Source organism: Cyprinus carpio, chromosome B23 (assembly GCF_018340385.1).
Source record: "Cyprinus carpio isolate SPL01 chromosome B23, ASM1834038v1, whole genome shotgun sequence".
Lineage (NCBI taxonomy): Eukaryota > Metazoa > Chordata > Actinopteri > Cypriniformes > Cyprinidae > Cyprinus > Cyprinus carpio.
Window position 1 is genome coordinate 13391268 of NC_056619.1, and position 23980 is coordinate 13415247.

Consider the following 23980-nt stretch of genomic DNA (forward strand, 5'->3'; position numbering starts at 1 on the left):
ATTTTCCTACATGTGCATTTGGAGGAGCATTCATTTTAAGAATGCGGCAAAAGGCCAATTACATCGAGAAAATGAAAAGTGTTTGCACACGGGTATAGTTCCCAGATATTTGTAGAGAAACGAAAGTTATACTGTATATTTGAGACTTTAAAATAAGCCTCGTTTGAAGAAAAGAGACCATAGGATGAGTCGGGAGACCACTTCAAACAAATCCATCTGGAATGGAGAAAGAGAGAGAGATTTAGTGAAAGTATGGGGAAGTTATTTAGCTATTAATATTTTTCCTCAGGCATCGAGAGTCACTCCATCTGCACTTTCTCGCAGCTATTTGGCTGGGCTGAAATTGAGGGAGACCCAAATGTTGGGAAGAGATAACACAATCATCACAGCCGCGGTCCTGCGCTCTGCATCAATGTATTAAACTCGGATTAACCTCCCCTTTCCCTACGCGGCTACCCAACACATTTTATTGGAATTTTGGGAGATGGAGCGTTTTTGTAAAATCGTATTATTATTATTATTATTATTATTATTATTATTATCACTTCAGGTCAAATTTGACATTATTTAGCTGAATAAATGTATATTCACAGAATTAGCCTACTCATTCCTGTAGTTAATGTGCAAGTATATTATGGAGCTTAATTATTCACTGTTCTTTTCACTGTAGGCTATTAATAAAAATGTTGTAACTTGGGCACTGCTGTGTAAAGTTCCCAGGCATAGTGCTGGCTGTAATTAGAATGCGCATAATATGATAAAACTGTTGTTGGGCAGTAATGATGGACAGTGACAATGGTGCAAATTAATAGAATAAGTCTGGCGTTTGTATAACCAATCTCTTTGCTAGGTCCTCGTCTAATGATGAGACTATGCTGTGAAATATGCTAATCCAGAGATCATGACACCAGAGCGCCTGTTTAGTGTCAACGGCGTTGCTTTGTAAAACATTTGCAGTGTAACTGAATTACATGCCGGTTAACTTCAGTCCTGCACTTTGCTGAGGAAATTATTTTCCAAACGTTCACCCAGGATGAAGTTCATAAAAAACTAGGCCTGCGCCAAATCCAGGTCCCTAATTCGTGGAACGAATCGAATGTCGGAAAACGTCGAATTCAGTAGTGCCCTTCTGTTTTTCCTTAGCTACGTCTTTTGACAGCTTTCTTTTATAAATTCTTACACTGCTCTCTATGAATTCGTTTTGGGGTATTTTGACAGAATATTTGTAGATATCGTTGTATCTGGATTGTTTATATATATATATATATATATATATATATATATATATATATATATATATATATATATATATATATATATATATATATATATATATATATATATATAATATTTCATACAACAAAAACAGCCGTAAATATTCGACTAAATGTGTCTAAATACAGCGTGTCATCAGAGTCAGTCTGTACGAATGAAATTTGACGTTAATCATTTTTAAAATGTAGAAAGATTATGTAAGCTCCCTTTAACAGAATATTAATATGCAATTATTTTCAACAGCTTTGCTGACCTGTTAACCTGGGGCGGATCCTATAGATGCAATGAGGATTTTGTGTGTTTCAGATGTTTAAGGGAGAGAGGAAGAAAAAAAAAATAGAAAATAGGTGCAGAAAAGTTGAGGCGTCTGGATGAAATTGAGAGGCTTATAGTCTTTGAACCTTGGGTGCTTTTTCTTATCGGAAACATTTGTGGTGACACCACGACAATTGGAGTTCATCATATTACAGGCTGCCAGTGCTGCTTTCAAGACGGCCTGTCTATTAATTAAAGTATTTCTTGCCATGTGGGACAAGGACTATCTCAGTGCACATATGCGAATGGCTTTTGGATATCTGCTGTTTTTTTTGTTTTTTTTTTGGTTAAAGGGACAATCTTCCATTTCATTTGCCGAAATTCATAAGTCCACTGCAGAAGACGTGGATGTTTTTCCTTCGCATAAAAAGGAAGCACACAACCCCTTTCTCACTCACCTTCGTTGTCGCCAGAAATAAAATGAAACCAAGATTTCAATTAAGCCCTGACAACACGTACACGTAACATACGGGATGTTTTGGGAAATCAAACAATTAGTTGGTCAAAAATCCATGTCATTCCCCGAGATTTGCACTGTGCAGTAGAGTGGGGGGCATCCTGTTGGACCAGAAGAACAAAACGAACAAACGACTAGGGAAAACTCCTGCTGACACCAATAAAAGTATTGGCCTCCGGGCTTCCTATGTAATGTCACAAAAGTGTTTTTGATGCCCTGGACTCGCCATCGCTTTAGTGCTGTACGTTGCCCTATATAATTGGAAGAGCACGAAACTCTTGGTGACCTTAGGCTATATAAAAACGTGGATGTTTCGTCCATTGGTCCAACAAGACGCTAAAAATACATTTAAAGTTAGAAATCGGCAAAACGTTTTGGTTGCCAACCATTTTCTAATTTCTGAAGAAAAATGTATGTGGCATATTAACCTTATGTTTTATAACAATATATATAAAATAATATCAAGAATGTATCGAATAAAAATAGAACGACTATTTTTTTTTTTTTTTTTTTTCTGCAGCGACTAAAGAAACATATTTCATAACACAGTATACATATAGGACTACGGAATAAAGCACACAAAATTAATGGCAAAATGGCTATTTATATAGCCTATGTGTGCTTTAATTGCCCCATGGTGTTCAAATTAAAGAAACAAGCAAAGACTAGCAAACGTTTAACATAGGACTCGACTTGTTGATTTTGATCTTATTGTTCGTATCGCTTTCAAACTTGCTTTAATGGCCTCTTAGGGAATACAAATATACGAAAAGAGGAGTTACCAAAGTGGAAGAGGGGGGTTGAATCGGGGGAATTGCTGCCCACTCCTTTACCATGGAGTGTTCAGTAGCCATTCCTTAATCCTGCTTTCATTTTTGCCGACAAATGCCAAGAATCCTGTCTGGAGACCCAATGGGAGACTGATCAGCTAACAAAAGGGAATCCTTCCACAAAGCAGGAGTGCCAAACGTGGTTCAGGGCACTCATAAACAGACCAAAGGAAAAGTAACCTTTTGCCGATAGCTCTTATAACGTTTTGAGTGCAAATATTGAAACGTCTTGGTCCACATAAGTGTCTGTGCAAATGACAATTTGCTCAGGCAGTGTTTATTCACTGCAGGTGTCCGTGTACAAATATGCTAAATAAATACTATCATTGTGGGGTCACTGAGTAGGCAAAATTAATGGAATGGGCTCTGTGGAGAGTAGTATTTGAAAATGGATGTCGAAATAGCCTATTTGGCCACAATTTGTGTTTATTTGTTTTAAATTGTAACTTATCTTCTTTCATATATTTATGTTGCATAAATAAAATTTAAAAGCATGTTTATGTCTCTTCTGATGTAATATTTTTCAGGCCTGAAGTCTGTTATTTTACACTATGTAGTATTTGTTTTAGTTGACCTAAAAGACAAACAGTTTGAAATAAAATAACCTACTTGAATTTAAGCTGCTCTGACTAAAATCCCATCAAGATTTGCATAATGGAGGCCATTAATTATCATTTAGCTCATTAATTATTGTAGGAACAAATCTACCATGTGATGCTGAAGAGTTAAGACTATGTTTCAAGGTGCACCTTTATCAGTTTCATTTAAAGAGTCAAGTCCTCCATTCTTCTGTGAATTAACTTTTGTTCCTTCGGCCGTTTGCTTTTTTTGTTTGAGCAAAAATTATTCTGGTGTCTGACAGCCCTCTTTCCTGATTTAAAGATAGTCACTTCAAAAGGGAGAAAGAAAAGGGAAAAGCCAACCGTCTGTTATTTTGTGTCTCTGGCCTCTCTGTGCTGGCTATTCAGGCAAGTTGATGAACTTCTCCAAAAGTTTATTAAGAGGAGCAAAACAATGGCGTCTAAAGCCTTTAGGCAGCCAAAAGAGACAGTTTATAAACTAGCTGCCATTGTTCCTCAAAGGCAGATGCATGAATACCTTTGAATGGGCTCCCTCAAACTGACACGATCAAGCTAGACAACAGCATGTTAAAAGGAACTGCCTTTCTTTCTGCTGCCCAGATTTGTATTTTTCCTGCATTAATGTACATCTGCGGTAGGAGGGTCCAAGCTGGGACGAGCTCAATCCCAGTCAATACCCCAACCCACAGCCTTTGGGCTGTTTGAAGTAAAGTCCTATGTTCTGCACGCCCTCAGTGGGCTGCAGGTGTCACAAGCCCGAGAGAAATATGGTAATCTAAGAGCAAAAGAAAAGAGTCACCCTCCTTTTGACATTTTTAACAGAGCATTTTCCAAGTGAATGACTTGAAATTGCCTGTTTGTAGGGTTTGAATTTTGTCTTAATGCACCCTTGCTTCCATATAAAGGTTTAAAGTTTTCAAAATGTAGACAGGCGGTGTGTTTAATTTTTCAACTTTTAATGCCATATCTGGTTAAATAGTGCTAAAATATAGGGAAAAAATAAACTAAACTAACTAACTAAATAAATTAAACTATAAAATAAACTAAATTGTATGGCTTTATTTTCCAATGCTAATTGATGAGACATTTTCATTTATTAAAATTAAACTTTTTAATTTTTTTACATGTTACATTTATTTACATTTATGGCTATTAAAAAACAAAGTCTTTTTTTAATGCTAGCATTCATTTGCAACATCTGCTTGTCTTCTCTGTGTCATTTTAGGTTGCCTTTTTACTTGTCCCTTTAAACAAGCATCATATCATGTTATGTATGAGAGTCCATAATGAGTTATTTATTGTGGACCTATGAAGAGGCTAGTGAAAGTTGAAGAAGCATGCACTGCTGTCTTTCTGGCATGAGAAGTATAATTGCATTCTCCTCCGGTCCACAATGTCGACTCTGTTTAGACATGAATAAAAGCAATTTAGTATTGGCTGAAAATTTACTTGTTCCTGAATGGCTTTTACATTGCCAGCTCCAAAAACAAGTCTTTCAGAAACCGAGTACGTGTACAAACAAGTGATTTTCATGGTTTCTTCATTACTGCAGTGATTTAAGCAAGTGACACTAATGATAAGCTGTAGCTGATTTAGTGTTTTGTGCAGGTTGCATTTAATGAATAAGATTTGAACAGAATTGATAGTCAAAATTGATTTAAGCATTCACCGCAAAACTTTGTTTACATCAGTGTAATATCCGCTAATAAATCTCTCTGGGATGAAATGACATACATTGTGAAAATATAATGCACTATGAAAATATAAGATTGTTGATTTAATTGTTGAGCAATAATTTAGTCACTTGAGCTTAATTATGATTGTTCACTGGATGTTTGGCACAAGATAAAAAGTCAGCACAGTAGTATAAAATGTCTTTAACCCTCAATTTCTCATGGTGGCAGTTAGATTTTCAATATGTAAAGACCATGATTAGAAATAACAGGTGGTATTTCTGTAATATGCTGCAGTCATAAAAATACCCTTAAAATTCTGTCCAGTTTTGATGACTAAAGAAGCATGGCCCATATAATAGGTAACAGTAATTAAGCGAGGAGGGAAATTGCACCGCATCAGTCCTATGATTAGTGCCGAACAACATGGTCCAATGGCTTAAAAATCACCATCAGCCCACGCTACTTATGGCCATAAAATTTCCCATTTTATGCTCTTTAGCAGCCTCACCCCGAGATTCTTCATTAGCTTTATTTATGTGTGTGTGTTTGCACTTGCACAAAGACAATAAACATGTTCCTAGAGTGTTGCAAATCAGAAATTTGCTCAGATTTTTTCCACCAACTTAAATGGTGAATGTGCGGGGCAGTGTGAGAGCTGCAGAGGGGCCAGGCAGCTGTGAGGGAGTCTATCCCGCTCCCCTCTCCCCACGCAGGCTTCAAACAGGGCACTTGTCGTACATTTTTAACTAATGGGCTTATTTATGCAGCCATTGTCAGTTTCACTTCAGGCTACTCTCTCCACATTGACTTTTTTTCTCTCACCCTGCAGTATACAAAAGCAAGTGCTGCTCACTATTTTGCATCTCTTGATATGAGATTTGTCATTTAAAAACAACTGTTCTGGTTGCAACGTTGAGTTATTATGGCCTCCATTAAACTGTGTTTACCACATTGGCACGTAAAGATAAACGAGAGCACCTCGTTTAAGTTAAAGGGTCTGCGTTTTGACAGAGCGCTCAAAGAAAAGCTTACCTCTTCTTTAAGAAGCACTACTGTATATGGATGCACTTCAAATCACTTTTTCTTCATCTCTGATTATTTATCTGCTTTTCTTTTGGAAATAAGATTATGCCTTTTTTTATTATTATTTATTTTCACTTTTGGCATTTGTGTTTAAGCCCTAGGCTGTCCACTTAAAGCTCACATTGATATATTAAGATTTATTTCCCATAAGCTAAGTCAGTGGTAAAATTGACATTCAGCATTTTTTTTGTTTACGCAACTGTTTTATCTTGAGAAGAGACACACGCCACCGCTGTGGGAAAAGCGGATAAAGGCTTTGCATTTAATAAATGGTAGTTTGCTAAGACATAAAGCCATGATAACACAAACATCTTTGTGAGGATGGAATTAAGTTCCGCTGCAGTTTTACCCTCAGTATTTACAGGGAAGGCCTCACATGGAGAAGCATAAAGTTTTCTGCGAATTTACTTTATTGCAGTAATGCAAGAAAACTTTTATCTGAGGCCAATGTTTCTCCCTTTGACACAATGAGTAGACAAGTGATGTTAGCAATGGCATTTTGAGTCAGAGCTGCTTTTAATGTCTATTATATGGAGCATTTAAAATGATATTTCACTTTAAAAATGAAAATTTCTGTGCAGCACAAATGAAGATATTTTGAAGAACTTATACACTGTCACTTTAAAAATGAAAATTTCTGTGCAGCAAAGATGTTGTTATTTTGGGTAAATTATAAATTTTGGTCCATTTTCTTTCACTGACTTTCATTGTTTGGACAAAATATCTTCTTTTGTATTCTTTTTAAAATGTCTAATTCAATGTGTTACTTGCCCTTTCTTTGTTATCTTTGTTATATTTTTTTATCAGTTGGAAACAACACGAGGACTGGGTAAAGGGATGAGAATGAGTAAATTCATTTTCACAAGGATGAGTAAATCAATTTTCTGCTTATAATGTATATTATGTGGGGCAGGTAAAATCTTTCATACAGACTAAAATGTGCTGAGGGATGAAGTATGCACATGTCTTTTTTCCCTCTCTGACACACACATTATAAATTAATAAGCTATATGCATGCTAGTTTAAATGGCTGATTTTGCCATCTTTCGCACCTTTTAGATATTTGATTAACTTCCACGGTGCTGATTGCTTTTGACCTCAATTAGCGAGATCTCAATCCCAGGAGATGAAAACTCGATATTAAAAGAAAGAATGAGGCAGGAAGGAAACGGACACCTCTCTCCTTATTCCATTGACCAAGTTAAGTCAGCACTTCCCAACAAATTGACTGCGCTGCACATATCTTTAAAGAATTTCCTCCCTAATTGCCTAAAGATATTTTAAGAACCATTTCGAAGTTGTCCTTAAATAGCACTGCAGCGAAATTCAGCTAATACAGCAGAACAGATGTGATCTTCATATTCATATTCTGTGTGGATCTGATAACTTCAGCAAAACATGATTTCTTTAAAGCGATGTCTAAAGTAGGTCTTATTATCCTAACCAATTCTGTCTTTTCTGTTCTTTAGCCTATCTGTCAATAGTTATAGTTTCATTGTCAAAACTCTTTTTCAGTCACCACATTCCAGAGCATTTGAAACCCAAGAGACACAAGCCATCCTTAGAGTGTCCCTCTCGCTGTCTCTCTGCACTGCCGCCCCCTTTTGCCTGCCCTTAAATGGATTCATATTCAGGCAGAATTTTCCAGTGGCGCTTGAGCACAGAGAGTCAATATGTCAGCATTTATTGATGCCCCACAGAGCTGCACAGGGTTGTCAGGCCTCTTTTCAGGCTTAAATGGCCCCCTAAGGTGTGTCTTCTATTGGGCCTGAAAGGCCACAGAGGCCCCCGAGTCTCTCTGTTGTTTAAGGTGAGCACACTCTCACACGGGCACGGCGGACAAAAAGCCTTCTGAGCCTTCATGCACATGACAAGACCTATAAAAGAGCATCACCCATCACCTCTCCTTCACATCTTCAATCTCTTTCTCTCAAATGTTTTTGAATGCTACAAAAAGAAAGGAGGGCTAATTGTTTGTTGTGGGAGCCAAAATTACAGCGCTTTCCCTCCTTTTCCCTTCTTCAATGGTGTTCTTTTATCCCATGGAAAGAAATTAATGAACATGGAGCAGAAAGCAAATCTAAACTTTTTTTTTGTGTGTGTGTGTGTGTGTGTGTGTGTGTGTTTGTATTGTAATGTGTATTGATGTGAATTAATGTTAGACAGTAAACGCTATGGGATGCAAGGCTTGTTAAAATCCCTAACCATAGATATTAAACATTAGCACAACTTTCCTACATAATGCTACACACATAAATGATTCCTCTGACATTGTGTTCCTTTTTGAAGAAAGATTTAAAAATCATATTTATGATTATTGGGTGATAAGTCAGTGAAAACAATCCATTTGACTGACATTGAAAGATGGTCCTGAGTCATATCTATGGCTCACAATATTATGGAGACTTTTGACTTTGACAATCAAACTAGGAAATAAAGTTCTGTTATTTAAATTTGGGTAATTGTACTCCTTGTTGTGTTCAGGATGTCATATTTAAAAGTGATCAATTAAACAAGTCCTACACTTAAAAAAAAATAAAAGTTCTATCTTTAACATCCATGAAACATTTCCATTCCAAAAGGTTCTTTATAGTGAAAAAAGGTTCTATAGAGTTCTAAAAGGTCACACTACAAATAAACTCATCAATGATTTTGGGGAACCAAAAGTATTTCTTCTATGTTATTGCTGATAAACCCCCCTTTATAACCTTTATTTTTTAAGAATATAGTGGAATGTTTTTCAGCACCAAGATGCCTCTCAAATTTGACTATTCTACCATCAAATTTTTTTTTTTAAATATTGTGAATATTCACGGTTGTCAAATTTTCAGTTCATCACTGATGGTATCCACCCAAAACCACCTTGCATTGTGGAGGTGTTTCGCATTGGCAAACAACTCATATTTCCTTCAGAAAATGCAAAGTTATAGTTTTCATAGCCTTGCAATTCACACAAAAATAGTTAGGAATCAAGTGCAAAGGAATGTGTAAAATAATGGACTACAATGATCTATATAGCTAGTATTTTACCCATATGGCCAGAGTGTGGACATGTTTGAATGAGAGTTCATTAATTGAAAGTTTGAATGATGGTCTAAACCAGTAATCATTTAAAAATAAATGGGACAGACACTGCTGTACCTTTACTGTCATTATCAGTCTGGAGTCTCACAGATGAGTGCATATGTCGGAAACAAGGAGACCAGCTGTGTGCCACATTGAATACCAGACCCAACCTGAGTATAATGTTGTTTTGAGAGCCAACACTGATGAAGACAAATGTGTAAATGTTTGCTACTATGCTAAGCTTAGTGGAATGTGCAGCTGTGGACGAGCACTTTACCCCAGGCCCTTTAGCTCTTTACACAGAGACTGTGGCAGGAAAGGTTAGGGGAGAGAGAGCGAGAATGAGGGAATGAAAATAAAAAGACAACACAGAGGAGAAAGAGGTCTGAATGTGGCCGTGATGATGAATATCCCATCTGCTCACAGGCTCATCAGTGATGGAAGTGGTCTAAAGGCTTATGTTGGGTGGTCATGATTCCTCTTTGGTCTCAGTCGCTCCTCACCCATAGCAGTTAATCACTGTCCTATGAGTAGATGCTCTCGGAGAGTTTTACGCCCAGCTGTCAACAAAAAGCTCAGTCAGGTTGGCTGCATGAAGCAGATCTATGTGAATCAGTTTGAATGTGTTACAGCGACTCTACTGGTTCAGTTTCACCAAAGGGCTTTCAATCAAATCCATATTCGAGATATATTAGACCAATTCTTTCCTGATTAACTGTCTTTGATGTGTAAGTGCTACAAATCAGGTTCATCCCATGGGGCATGTTCACTCTTAATAACTGATGAGATGCAAAGAGACAATTTTAAGTTCAGAAAATAATAGGATTTGGGGACGCAGTGCTTGTCAGAGTTTGTTTGAAAGAAAACATCGCTCATTTGCTGTCAGATTAACTTGTTTGCTGCAAAAATCATGTTTTTTGCATCCTTTTGCATGAAACATATTGAAACAAATTGAACAATACTGCAAACCCTGGAGGACTACATGGATAAAGGAATAAAATTCACAGGGAGTATTTTAATTAAGCTCACATTTTAAGATAAAAACATTTTATCAGTGTCCCTTTCATTTTTTAATAGATTTAAGAGGGTCGTCTTATTGTAATTGGAACGTTCCTGTTCTTTTCCGATTAGTGGTTTGGCGAAGAGCTCTTTTTATTTTTAAAACCCAGTTTTTGCTCTGTTTACCTTTATTCAAAAGCTCTCGCTGCTGTCTGCTCCAGGCCATCTCAGACAAAATGTGTCAAACTCTGTTATATTTATGCTGCAGCACATTCGACAGATCTGGGTACTTGCCATGGTTGCATTCGTGTGATGGGACCCAGTATGTCAATCGTGGGATCTCGCAGAGACAAAGATGAGGTCCAGGTTTAGACGCATATCTGCATCAGCGTCTGTTTCATTTCCATAATCCTGTCCTCATTATACTGTGAGTAGGAGAGCGAGAGATGCTGACCTTTAGCAGGAGAGTGCTGTCAAACTTATTCAGGTTTTATCTGTCTCTGCAGGGCTGGCTGAGGAGCAGCTTGTGGGTTGTCTGTTATGGCAGCTAAATGACATCGTAATTGTTGTGACGAGGGCAGAATGGGATGTGGCAGGATACTCATCAGTCATGCAGGCGCAACTGCATCAAGCTTGTAGCTTCTCAAATTGTGTTTCTTAAATTTGTCCCCCTGATTTTCATTCATCTGTCTGAAGGTAAAAATGTGGGGTAATTGAGAAGTTGATCTCTTGTTTCAAAACAAATCTTGTGGCAGGATTGTGGGTGTTCAAAAGTTTGTGGGGTAATTGATTTTTTTTTTTTTTTTTTTTTGAAAAAAGTCTCTTAAGCTCACCAAGGTTTAAGAAAAAATACAATACAAACAATAATATTGTGAAATATTTCATCAATTTATAATAATTATTTCTATTTTAATATATTTTAAAATGTAATTTATTCCTGAATTTTCAGCAGCCTTTACTTCAGTCTTCAGTGTCACATGATCTCTCAGAAATCATTCTAATATGCTGATTTGCTGCTCAAGAAACATTTATAATTATTATCAGTGTTGACAGCAGTTGTGCTGCTTAATATTTTAATATTGGAAAGCGTGATGCCTTTTTTCAGGACCCTTTGATTAATAGAAAGTTCAATAGAACAGCATTTATTTGAAATAGATGTAACTTTATAAATGTATTTACTGCCCCTTTTCATGAATTGAAGGTATGAATTCATTCTTATTTTTTTTTTAATCATCTTACAGACTCCAAACATTTGAACAAGTAGTGTAGGTATTTTAAAAATACAAGTATTTTTTTGCTTATAGGATCATTCATTCACCCTCATTCCTTTCCCAACCTATATGAGGCTTATCTGTGTCTGTGTGTGTGTGTGTGTGTATATATATATATATTCTTTTGTGTATTACAGGTTTGAAATGGAATTAGGGTGAATAAATGATGACAGAATTTTCAAATTTGGGTGAACAATCCCTTCAGTGTCTAGCCGCATGTAGGGAAGAACAAATAAATTCCATGTTGTGTCTTTAATAAAAGTGGTGGCCACTTTTCACAAAAATTATCAGTATAGATCACTGCACTGGCCTCAAGTGGTTGTCATGGCAAGTCAAAAGCAAATCACTTTGTCACAATCTCTCCAAAACCAACAAAGGGATTTAAAGAACATGAGTTCCAATATATATGTACACTTCAGTATGATTTTTGCAGAATGTTGGGATGAGGGGAGAGTGTTGGCAAAATGAATCTTAAAAGAAAAGGCAAAGGAATTGATTTAATTAATGCGGCCTCATGTCCTACGGCCATGTGTAATCCGTCGAGAATTCCTGAGTGTGAGCTCTAGGAGACAAAAAGACATCTACCAGAGGACTCTTCAAGTGGCCTGTAATGAGAACCTCCCTTTAATCCCATAATTCCTTGTTTAATTAAAAGACAGAGCTGGCCTGGAGTCGAAGCCACTTTGATGGCTCTTTCATTGTTGTGCTTTTGTTTGGAGGCTATTTTTGGGACATTCTGTCCAACCGTCCAACAAACAAATAGAGATGTGCAAACATATTCATCCTGTACTGTGGTGTTGCTGTTGGTCACCAATGTCAGGTGACAGTGGCAAAGTATAAAAACATGACATTTTAACATTTAACTTTTTTTTTTTTTTTTTATAAATTCATTTGAACACGAACTTGGAGAAAGAAGCCAAATGTTTAGAGTTTGTGTAAGCATTTCTGTTTCTCAAACTAGCCTCATTGCTGTCCCCTATGGTGTGGAATGGGAGTGAACAGATCTGCCGTTGTTGACAAGATTTAATGTCATTGAATTACCTCTCAAATCCATCTTGTGTTTCACCTGGCCTGAAAAACCAGTTCTCATTGTAATGTACTAGCAAAAAGTGGATGCTTAGGGTGTAGAATGTATGTTCTGAAGCTCACTGTTGAATTGTATGTATATAGGGCTGGGCATTAATACAGATTTCCTGTTTCAGTTCAATGCCATGGAGGGGGGCAATGCCATAGAACAATTATTTTGGGTTCATCAAAGTATACATTCCATGAACAGCCTTTAACAGAATAATTTTTTCCTAGTGAAAAGACAATTTGAATCTAAAGATCCATTTCCCTCTTTTGTGCAATGAAGAGGTTATATGGATCTTAAAGGTCCTTTGTGGAACCATCAATACCAATAAAGAATCTTTGTTTTATAAGTGCAGAGTAAATGAAAGATCTTGAGATTTTATCATATATATCAGGATCTTTTAAATGAAGATGGCGATTATGTGGGGTAAAAACAAAACAAACAAACAAACAAAGAAACAAACATTTTTTACCCAGCCTTAACATATAAGAAAAGGCAAAGTGCACCCCACTCGGCTCCTCTATAATCAGCCCTATTCAGAGGGGCTAGTCTTGGAAGCCCACACCAGCATTAGCCAATAAGAAGCCAGGGTTCAGCCATCACTAATGTAGAATTGCTTCAATTTAGTGGGAAGTCATGGCCTGGATTAAGGCCAGTGTCTGCAGAGCTAGGCCCCCAATGCTGCTGAAGGGATTTTCAAGGATCAGCCCAGTGCCAGCCAAACTGGAAATAAATAAGGAATCAACTCAAATGAAATGATAAAAAGGGGCTTTAAGATCTTCCCTGTCATATGTGGAAATGTGACTAAAGAATGGGACATAGGTAGATGTTTCTGAATCTCTATTGCTAGTGAGTTTTTTTTTTTTTTTTGCTGCATACTTGTCAATCTTTCATGCTTACTCTCAATAATATGAATTCTTGCTACAGTTATTTGCAAAGTTATCAGCATCATGCATACACACCTGTATAAAGGTCACTGTTCCACACAGCACGGATAAGCTAATGTGTCATTTTCGTTTCATCACTAAGCTACCCGGCTTGCCACCCACACACCTCTGGTTTGCATCAGATCAGATTTGGGCTCATTGTTTCTCATCTTTTCTTTAGCTAACCACTAAACAGAAATGCTGTAGTTGACATGGCTGCATTTGACAGATAATCCGCCACTCTTATTTTGAAGACGGCAAGATTGCAAATGGCATTTAATGAAATAAACTTGAGTTATTTGCAAAGTGCCAGTTTTGTTACATTTTAGCACCGGTACGAGGATCGCTAAGGTGGTCTGCGGAGATTAACTCCCCCCACCTTTCCCTCTATGGCCTCGGGGCGAGCTGGGATTCGCACTGATGTGGGATTGTATTTACAAGAGCTTCGCTTATATAAATAGCTATGCATTGAAATAATATTCGCTTGAAAGCCACATGAATCCGTCTCAGTGTGCTGCAATCCATCCGTGTTTTGGGTCCACATTCACTTACACACATCATATCAGTATGATGACAGCATTCGTGACCAGAGAGCTTTCTGGTAAGTGCATGACTTTTTTAGCACCATGCACAACACACTCAGCTCTTTCGTTATCTTTCCTCTATGACAGGACGAATGGATGATGGCTCAGACGTGGAGTCTGAACCAGACCTGCCCTTGAAGAGGAAGCAGAGGCGCAGCCGGACCACCTTCACAGCCGAGCAGCTGGAAGAACTGGAGAAGGCCTTTGAAAGGACACACTACCCAGACATCTACACTAGAGAGGAACTAGCCCAGAGAACCAAGCTCACTGAGGCCAGAGTACAGGTATGGCACTGCCAAATACTAAAGCAGTTTCTGCAGTTGCTAGATATACAAATGGTTTGACTGAGATGCAGATCAAAATGTGTTTAACTGAATCTTCATCATTCTGTATATAAAACTTAATATATACAGAATGCATATATTCTGAATAGTTCACCTAAAATTGAATTTGTCATCTTGAACACACATACTGTAAACTGAAGTCAAATAGGTCTAATGTTGTTTGAAACCTGTTTAGTTTTTAAGTAAGTTTTTAAGTCATACAGGTTTGCAGTGACATGAGGGTGAGTAAATGATGACTTTCATTTTTTGGGTGAACTATCCCTTTAATTGTGCTCATCTATGAAGTTTACTTATGAAAGGATGGTACCCGTAAAACCGATGCTCTCAGTTGGAGATGTAGATGGCACAATGAGAGCTCAGTAAGAGTTCAACTATGTGCTTCGAGGTCTATAGAGCTCTAAAGTGTCACTAGATGTGCTGGACTGAGGTCCTCTGATTGATGACGCGTGTAACAATGCAACTGCTCGTCTCAAAGAAAGTGCTAGAAAAACACAGCAGGCCTCTTCCTGTCAGCCGTATCGGAGAAACACGATCAGGTGGCTAACATGGCACTACTTCTGTCATAGTTGGCTTGAAATGAAAGCTTGCCGTATCTATTTTCTAAATGCATGTTATTGCGATCTTATATTGTGAATGATTTATCCATGTGTTAAATTTACTTCAGTTTTTTTTCTTTAATCAAAATGTCAACATCATCTTTCAGAGAAATGACAGACTATATGATATACGTTTTAATCGAGCAACTCATGACTGAGTTACATTGTTCTCTGTCAAAACATACGTGATTCAGTGCATAACTGAATATTTGAAAGTTTAAAAACCTTTGTGTCACTCTGACTTTTGTAGCATTCACACAACACCGAGACTTGTAGTTGCAGAAACCCCACTGGTATGATTTCACTTGGACCAATGCGTTTACATGATGAATTGCTTGTTAAAGTCTGACTGAATTTGAAATTTAAAAGTGCATGTAAATGTTGCACAGCATTCACAGGACTTTGGCTCCGCCCACCACTGGTCCTGACAGCTTGTCAGCCATGTGGATAGTTGGAACAATGAGAGGGGGAAAATACAGTAGAGTTATGGCAGCAGCTGTTGGGAGCAAAGGGAGGGGGATAAAAAGAACAAGAGTGCATTCCTGATGGATTTCTCACTTCAGCTTTTGGCTGGGATCTTTTCTTCCCACCACTTTCAAGCCCACCACTGCTTCTTGTAAAATTTGCTGCATATCAGAGAACATCCCACACACTCTCTTGGGAACCCCTCTCCACCAGTTACATTAATCAATCAAGAGCTTGTAAAGAATATGACCGCTCACCGTGGCCTGGGTGCCTGCTTCGCCTCTGAAATGGTATGGGCTTGTGGTCTTCATATGCTAATGCTCTGGATGTTACCTTAATGTAGTAATGTGTAGTGAAAAGCCATGTGAGGCCAATCTGTCTTGGTTATTCGATTTTGTAATAAAAGTTTATATTCTGTATGTCAGATGTACACAAGCTGACTAAATGACGTCATTGCATAATTGAAATGCAGCTGTCTCTTTCTTTTTCCTCTCAGCCACTTTTTAGTTGGCAAAATTGGCTTCACCACCTTTTGACTTGCCAAATGTCTTACTCTTTCTGTAATTCGACCACTTAATAAAGCGGAAGACACTTTATTTAGCCTTTTTTTCCTTTGCAGCATTCATGACTTTTGTTTCAAATCAGAATGTATTTGTATACTACAAATATTGTTGGCTCTTTGACAAATTGCTTTGGATAAAAGCGTCTGCTAAATGCAGAAATGTAAATCAGTCAAACGTTTGTGCCCAGACAAAATGAAAATGACTCCATTTTGGAAAAAGCTGACCCATAGTGGCCTTGTGGAAGGCTTTTAAGCAAAGAGAAGATCTCTCGCTGGCAGTGTCAGAGATCCTGCTGATTTTTTTCTGCCATGTCAGTGAAAGGAGCCCCATGGGACATTTGGCCCTTTTGTGCATTTATGGTGACTGATGCTAATTAGACAAGTGCATAAACATTACATCACTTCTGACTTGCATATGTCAGAGCTGAATTAGATTTTTAAAAACTGATAATTCAATCATGAATATAAATTCAAATGTTCTTTTGCTGTCAAACATTTGGCGCCATGTTGGATGGAAAGTCCAGATCATTCAAAGATCATATGAAACCACCACATCCTCAATATCTTGGCCCAACAGCTCATGCTTTGTTTTCTCAACCCTGTCACAGCCCAGCAGTTGGTTCTTGAGAGGCCAAGCAGATGATGTGTGAGGATCTCTGGCTCGAGATAGCTCACATAGAGATGCCAGGGCTCTGGGATCATTGCTTTTGTGGAGGGGAAGGTGTCTGACCCTGTTGGCTTTTGGCAGACCCCGCAGCCTCAGTGTCAACCCACTTGAGTGCAGCTGCACTGACACAGTATCCAGATGTCTGAGAGAGAGAGAGAGAGAGAGAGAGAGAGAGAGAGAGAGAGAGAGAGTAACTAGGAGAGAGGGAGGGAGCGTTCCTGCTGCCAAAGAGAGGAAGTCAGACATGGATCAGTGAGGATGTCAAAGGCTTTAATTTATGTGTTTGGTGCTTTTCTATTAGGTGTCATCCGTCTGTCACTGTGGTTATTCTTAACCACAGACACTTTACTCATGCTTCTACTGTTTTACTGCTCCTTATGACAAATCAGAGGAAGTGATCCATATCTGACTAAGTGCTTTCAGGTCTTACTGCACTGCTGCCTGTCTGTCTGGTTCACCGCATTTTGTAAGGCCAGAGGGAGAAACAAAATGAATTAACTGTGATTTGCAGGAAAATTCATAGGCAGTGGCAGTTATGTCACTTCAAACTCTGTTAGACAAGAACTCTTCGTAATGTATTCATGGATCAGGTTTGAGGTTGTGGTGTGACCACTCTGAAATATGAGTAAGATAAACAGATGGAGGGGAACCTAGACACACTACATTATCACAATGAAAACTGCCTGTATCTTTTAGATTATGTTATGACTAATGAATTAAACTAGATACTATGACCTAATTTTGACATACACTACCATTAAAAACTTTAGGGCTAGTAGATTTAAAATGTTTTTGAAAGTCGTTTATGCTCCTCCAGGCAGCGTTATTTTTATTTTATTTTTAAAATCATAAATACACACAAAAATTCATTACTCCAGTTGTCTAACATGCTGATTTGCTGCTCAAGAAACATGTTTTATTATTATCATTGTTGAAAACAGTTGTGCTGCTCAATAGTGGGAACTGATACTTTCTGGTGAATTGAAAGGTTTCAAAGAACAGCACATATTTATAAATCTTTTGCAACATTTAACCTTAATCAGTTGAATGCATCCTTGCTGAGTAAAAGTAATTTCGGTAACACTTTACTTAAAGCCTTTATGTATAATGCATTATAAAAGTAGTTTTAATGCATTAGTTATTGTACTTTTTTTTGGACTTGTAAATAAATCAGTTTTCTAGACTGTGACAAGTCTGTGTGATTTATGTGGAGTGCTGGGACAGGAGATAAGATCTCCAGGTGGCTGGTAGAAAAGTTTTTTTTTTTTTTTTTTTGTTGGCTTCGTTCATAAATTTTCTTGTTTCGGCCACCCCTGACCCTAGACAGGGGAGGCATGTAACAATTATGCTGTGTAATGCACCTTATAATGCATCGTACAATCTCATGAATAATGTAACAACAGGTAATATGTTAAAACACTTATCAATTTATTATTATGCAATGCATTTTAAATTTGCTTATTAAAATTATTTCCGACAAGGTACAACGCATAACAATGCACATTATGAATAATTATAATGCATTATGACCTTTAATAAACCTTTATAATGCATTATACATAAAGGCTTTAAGGAAAGTGTTACCGTAATTTCTTTCAAAAAATAAATGAAAAATAAAAATCTTACTGAATTCAAGCTTTTGAATTGTAGTGTAAAACTGTAAAGCATAGAGTGAGGAGACTTAGTCCTACCACATGTTACGTACAAGCAGGTTTGAAGATGTGTCTACTTCCCCTCTCTATTCTGGCACCCTTTGATCCAATCTGGAAACAAGACTTCCAGGGCACAAATGTCAGCCCCCTGATGTGGAGTCATATCACATGAGTTGTGATTGATCCTTGCAAAATCTGGAGCCAATAATTCTGTACTTATGCTGCTGGCTCACATAAAAATGCAGGATTTCAATGAACAGATCAAACAAATATGTTAAAGTTTTATATGTATGTTTATATGCATATATTTATGTTTATGTATAATGATGGTTATAAAAACTAGAAAGAGGATATGCATGGACTTAACAGTGTTCTACAACTTCAACTGAGTTTTTTAACTCTCTCTTCTGCTGGAGAGATGCCTCATTTTAGAGAGTATTGCCACACTGTTTCCATCAAGGCCCAGTCCAGCCAGCCTCAACCCTTCATCGTAACCCATCCTGTCCCACTGCCCATCCAGATTCCCACAACCCCTGTATGGAGCCACTGAGATGTCTGCCTTTTTTACGCCTCTCAGCTACTGTTATGTTCTTTTTCGCTGTGAAATTCAATCACGTTATCCAGGTTTTACTCCTCATCTTCCTGTCTGCTCACCAACCGCCCTGCGCATGGCAAACTGTAATCCTAGGAAGACATATAGCCAACGTTGTCCAAGAAAGACGGCAAAAAAGAAAGTAAGAGGAACTGATAGGATGGCCCGGATGATTGATATTGGATGAGAGTGCGAGATGCTGGCCGAAAGTGGAATGTGAAATCGTGACACAGTCCACAATCAGATTTGTCTTCCATTTACCTCCCTTCCTTTTGTCTCTCCTGCTCCCCCTGTTCGCTTGGAGATTGAGAGTATATTGAATTGAATTTTTCTGCTTCCATTCCCTCCGAACTGAATGCAATCAAGCAACAGCTCCTTCAGCCACACTCCACCAAATCTCCTCTCTTAAATGTTTTGCCAAGCGACTTCACTTTTAAGGAAATTATTTGAACTCTTTCAAAAATACGAAATGAGTCGGCCATCTCAGTTGGGCAGTGTGCTTTGTGTCTCAGCTCGAGCAGGGAAATGAGAAGAGTGGGGAATTAGAGGGAACAGCAGAGAGAAAATCCCTGCTCAAGGTGCCTTTGCCATCGGGTTCCAGAATGGTGCATTCAGAAGCCCCAGCTCGCAGCAAGCCTCTTAGGAGATCCATTGAGCGTGGGGCGGCAGGCACTCTAGCCTCTAACACTGAGATACGCGCCTTCTAATGCCTTGTGCTACTCTACACTTCTCGTTAATACCAGAAACCATCCTAAACTAAGACATGTAAAGCAATGGGGCTCGTGTCAGCGGGACTATTGGTTTTATGGGAAAGGTCGTTGATGCACGGCATTGTTGAAAGTGCAGTGTGGGACAGCTAATGGGGGATGGTTGAGTACTGCTAACTTTTATTTGAATGAAACTGATTTTTACTGGCATGATTTATTAATTAACACTGAGAAATGAGAGTTAGGTTCTTGAAGTTTAAAAAAATAACCTAGCGTCATGTAGTAAGGATGGGTGTTGGGAATGTGCTTTTTCAAAGTAGTTGCTAACCGTGTGAGAAATTAGTCCCCTGGTGTGTTTAAAAGAGTAATTATATAGGTCTTATAGGTGTTTCCAAAGTCTTATAGGTGTTTCCTAGTTTTTGTTTGGATATGGGAATGGAACAGGAATTTTTTCAAGGAATGCCATAATTGTCGCTTTTGTCTTATGGGTGGGATTTTTAATGATAATAAATTAATAATAATAAAAATGTCATTTAATTTTTCCAATTACCATAAAGGCCACATATTTTTAAGAATAAACTGCATTTATCAAACATATCTTGCTAGACTGCTCTTATTGGCTCACTTGAATTCTAGATTTTATTAAAAATGATCAGACTTTTTATCTTGCTTTGTCACTTTGTGTACAAAGATTGAAGGGGAGCCTGGGAGGATAAAAGCGAGAGGCAGAGAAAGAGTGTGTACTCATACAGTATGTCTACGCCAGCCCCTTGATCAATGCCCAGGCTGAAAGCGTCATTCATGAGGAGCTGTTTAAAAAGGGACGCCCTCTCTTTGTGGTCTGATTCATTGAAGGGCCATTGTCCCCCTCTTTCACTTCCACTCACAATGGTGGGGACCATTTGAAAAACAACAGTAGATTAACTGCACTGCCAGTGTATTAAAGTCTGAAGAATGGCCCCTCTGAGGCATAGATCAATGTCATTCACTCTTTTGCATACACAGGGGCAGCGCCTCGGCCCCAGAGAGGTGCAGGTTACTGGCCGTGCTCCCCTTTCAATGAGTCACATTAGAATGAAACTTTGAAAACGTGTCTTAATGTGGCAGAGGCATTTCTTTCTTTCTTTCTTTCTTGCGTTCATGCTTTCTTTAAATAGAGGTTTTTTGTTCATTCAAAATATCACTGAAATGTTTGACATAAAAACACATTTTCTACATTAAAAAGTAGAAACAAGTAGAATACATTTATAATATCAACCATTTTACATGACGTGACATACAGCCAAGTATGGTGACCCATACTCAGAATTGATGCTCTGCATTTAACCCATCCAAAGTGCACACACAGCAGTAAACACACACACACTGTGAACACACACCTGGAGCAGTGGGCAGCCATTTATGCTGCAGCGCCCGGGGAGCAGTTGGGGGTTCGGTGCCTTGCTCAAGGGCATCTCAGTCGTGGTATTGCCAGCCCAAGACTCGATCCCACAACCTTAGGGTTAGGAGTCAAACTCTCTAACAGTTAGGAAGTTGTGTTTTTGTGAAGACATGAAATTAATAATTAGATAATTAGTTTAGTGGTATTTACCAGAATTTCAGTGCACTTACATCTCAAACCATTGTGGAGAGAATTATCATCCATAATCACATCCAAAATAAAAGTTTTGTTTACATAATATATGTATGTGTACAGGGTATATTTATTATGTATATATAAATACACACACATAAATTATATATTTAGAAAATATTTACATGTATATACATTTATATATTTATATTCTTATATTTGTATATTATATATAAATATATTTGATACATAAACATAACATATTCTTCTTAAATATATACATGCATGTGTGTATTTATATATACATAATAAATATACACAGTATACACACATATATTATGTAAACAAAACTTTTATTTTGGATGTGATTAATCGTGATTAATCATTTGACAGCCCTAATTTAGTTTTTTCATTTTCAGGTTTGGTTCAGCAATCGTCGAGCAAGATGGCGTAAACAAGCTGGAGCCAATCAACTGGCAGCATTTAACCACCTGTTACCTGGAGGGTTTCCACCCACAGGCATGCCCACTTTACCAACATACCAGCTTCCTGAGTCCACCTATCCTTCAACAACATTACCACAAGGTAAGCGAACCAATGTTTTTGTGAATAACTTATTTATATTTATTTAATACTCATTACACAAACTCATTGAATGGCAATAAAACGAAGGTTCCAATGATGCATTTCCGAATAATTCTCTGATGAAATTGAACGTGCTGTTCTTCCCAGACGGTAGTGGCACAGTGCATCGGCCCCAGCCGTTGCCTCCCTCCACCATGCATCAGGGCGGGCTCTCGAGCGACAGCAGCTCCGCCTACGGCCTCTCGTCCAACCGCCACAGCTTCTCCAGCTACACCGACACCTTCATGAGCCAGTCAGCGAGCAGTAATCACATGAATCCCGTGAGCAATGGACTATCTCCACAGGTCAGTAAGGGTCACTGGCCACAGTGTTTAAATACTCTTCTCTATAGCCACATGTCAAGGAGTCTTTCAAGTGGAATTACGAGACCTCTCTGAAGATAAAACGGCATATTCTTTGTGCGCTGCCGTGTACGTTTGGTGATTAGATGCGTCTCATGTGTACTGAGCAGACATGTTTTGGAGAAATCATCTTCTAGTGGATGATACCCCCCTTGTGCTCGTGAAGTGTTTATAAGATAATGTTTTCTAATTAATATTCCTTTGTTTTACTCACTCTCCTAATTAAAAGAAAGATTTAATTGTTTGATTCTAAGAAAATTAGTTTTGAGACAATACAGGATACCCTAAAGAGAAAAAATCCCATATGCAGTCATAGAGCTGCTATCACTGAGCCTCGTTCAGAAAAGAGCATAATCTCACTAAACTAATGGATCTGTATGTTTAATTGTCTAGTAGTCATTTTCAATCATTAACAGACATTTTTATAAGTCAGGGTGTTTTAATTAACTAGAACGGAGCAAAAAAGTATTGTCTTGTCTTTCTCTGATACATCTTTGAATCCTTATTATAGAGGAAAGTGTAAAATGGAAAGCCAGTAAGGCTTTTGTAGGTGTTAGTCCTTGTGTTTCTGAGCAAAGATTCTTGTTAAAGACATTACGTAGCATTCTCAGATAATGGAGAGTAACAAATAGGAATCATTGCTCAGGGTTGATTCCTAAAAGCTAAATAAAAGGAAAATGGCTGCTATTGATGCACATCATTGGTAAAGAGTGTATTATAAGCAATTATTCACCATTAGTGGGCAGTTCTGCCCACTATAACCAAGAAGATCTGACTAACAGGCAGAAAATAAGATTGAAATGGTGTGTAAGGAGTTGAAAATGAAATTCAATACTGCGTTTGTCCACAATTACCCCCTTGTTCACACGTTTTATGGCCACCCCCCCCCCCATCCCCACCAAACATTTCTCAAAGCAGATTGGAAACTGGTATTACATTTTTTTTTTTCAAAGAGAGGAAAGAATTAGGGATTTGATGACAAAAAAGAGATTTTCTCTTGTACTGCGGAGTTGGGGGATAACATAAGCATTTCTCAGCATGTTTGATTGTTAATCGTAGTGGAGGGGCTTTAAGTACTAATGCTTTCGCTGCAAACCTGCATATATAACTGAACATGGTTCGAACATTTTTATGCAGTTTTTGGGGGAAGTGTTTACAGCCAGAAATAGATCAAATAACAGCTGTCTAATTTTATTTTATTTTATTTTATTTTATTTTATTTTATTTTATTTTATTTTATTTTATTTTATTTTATTTTATAAAAGCAGCAATTTTTGTAGATGCAGCATGTCAACAAAAATTCATATTAAAAACAAAAAAAGGAATCCAATTGCAAGAAACAAAAATAATCCACGTCCACGTCCAGGCACTCACATAGCACGCAAAATATAAAAAGCCTTAATTTTAAGACAGGGCTACATGTTAATTAAAATAAATATTAATCGTATTGTGGTGCACTGCTTCTTCAGTGCATTTTCTATACACTGAAAGTGGATAAAAGCACAATTGTAGTTGTTAAAATCATTATAAAAATTATATTTCCCCCCATGGGTTTTGTAAGAATCTCTCACTAAAATGAAGATGGTTCACCCTCCATCCGACCCCTCCTCAGCCCCCTAACCTCCCCACCCCTGTCCAGCCCCTCTCACCCATCTCCACATGTCACATGTGGCTATTCCATCAGGCCCTTATTGTAGGAAA

The 23980-nt window shown here is 37.9% G+C and overlaps 1 protein-coding gene and 1 long non-coding RNA gene across 5 annotated transcripts in view; one reads left to right on the top strand and one right to left on the bottom strand.

Moving 5' to 3' along the window:
* Nucleotides 1-23980, top strand: part of LOC109110387 (paired box protein Pax-7-like) — a 51433-nt gene that overhangs the window by 5386 nt on the left and 22067 nt on the right. For all 4 annotated transcript variants that reach the window (XM_042751178.1, XM_042751176.1, XM_042751180.1 and 1 more), the window contains exons 5-7: nt 14223-14419; nt 21713-21878; nt 22026-22222. In XM_042751178.1, the coding sequence (XP_042607112.1) occupies nt 14223-14419; nt 21713-21878; nt 22026-22222 (560 nt within the window). The remainder of the gene's footprint in view (nt 1-14222; nt 14420-21712; nt 21879-22025; nt 22223-23980) is intronic.
* LOC122142000 overlaps nt 1-23980 on the bottom strand; it is a 108097-nt gene that overhangs the window by 3693 nt on the left and 80424 nt on the right. The window lies entirely within an intron of this gene.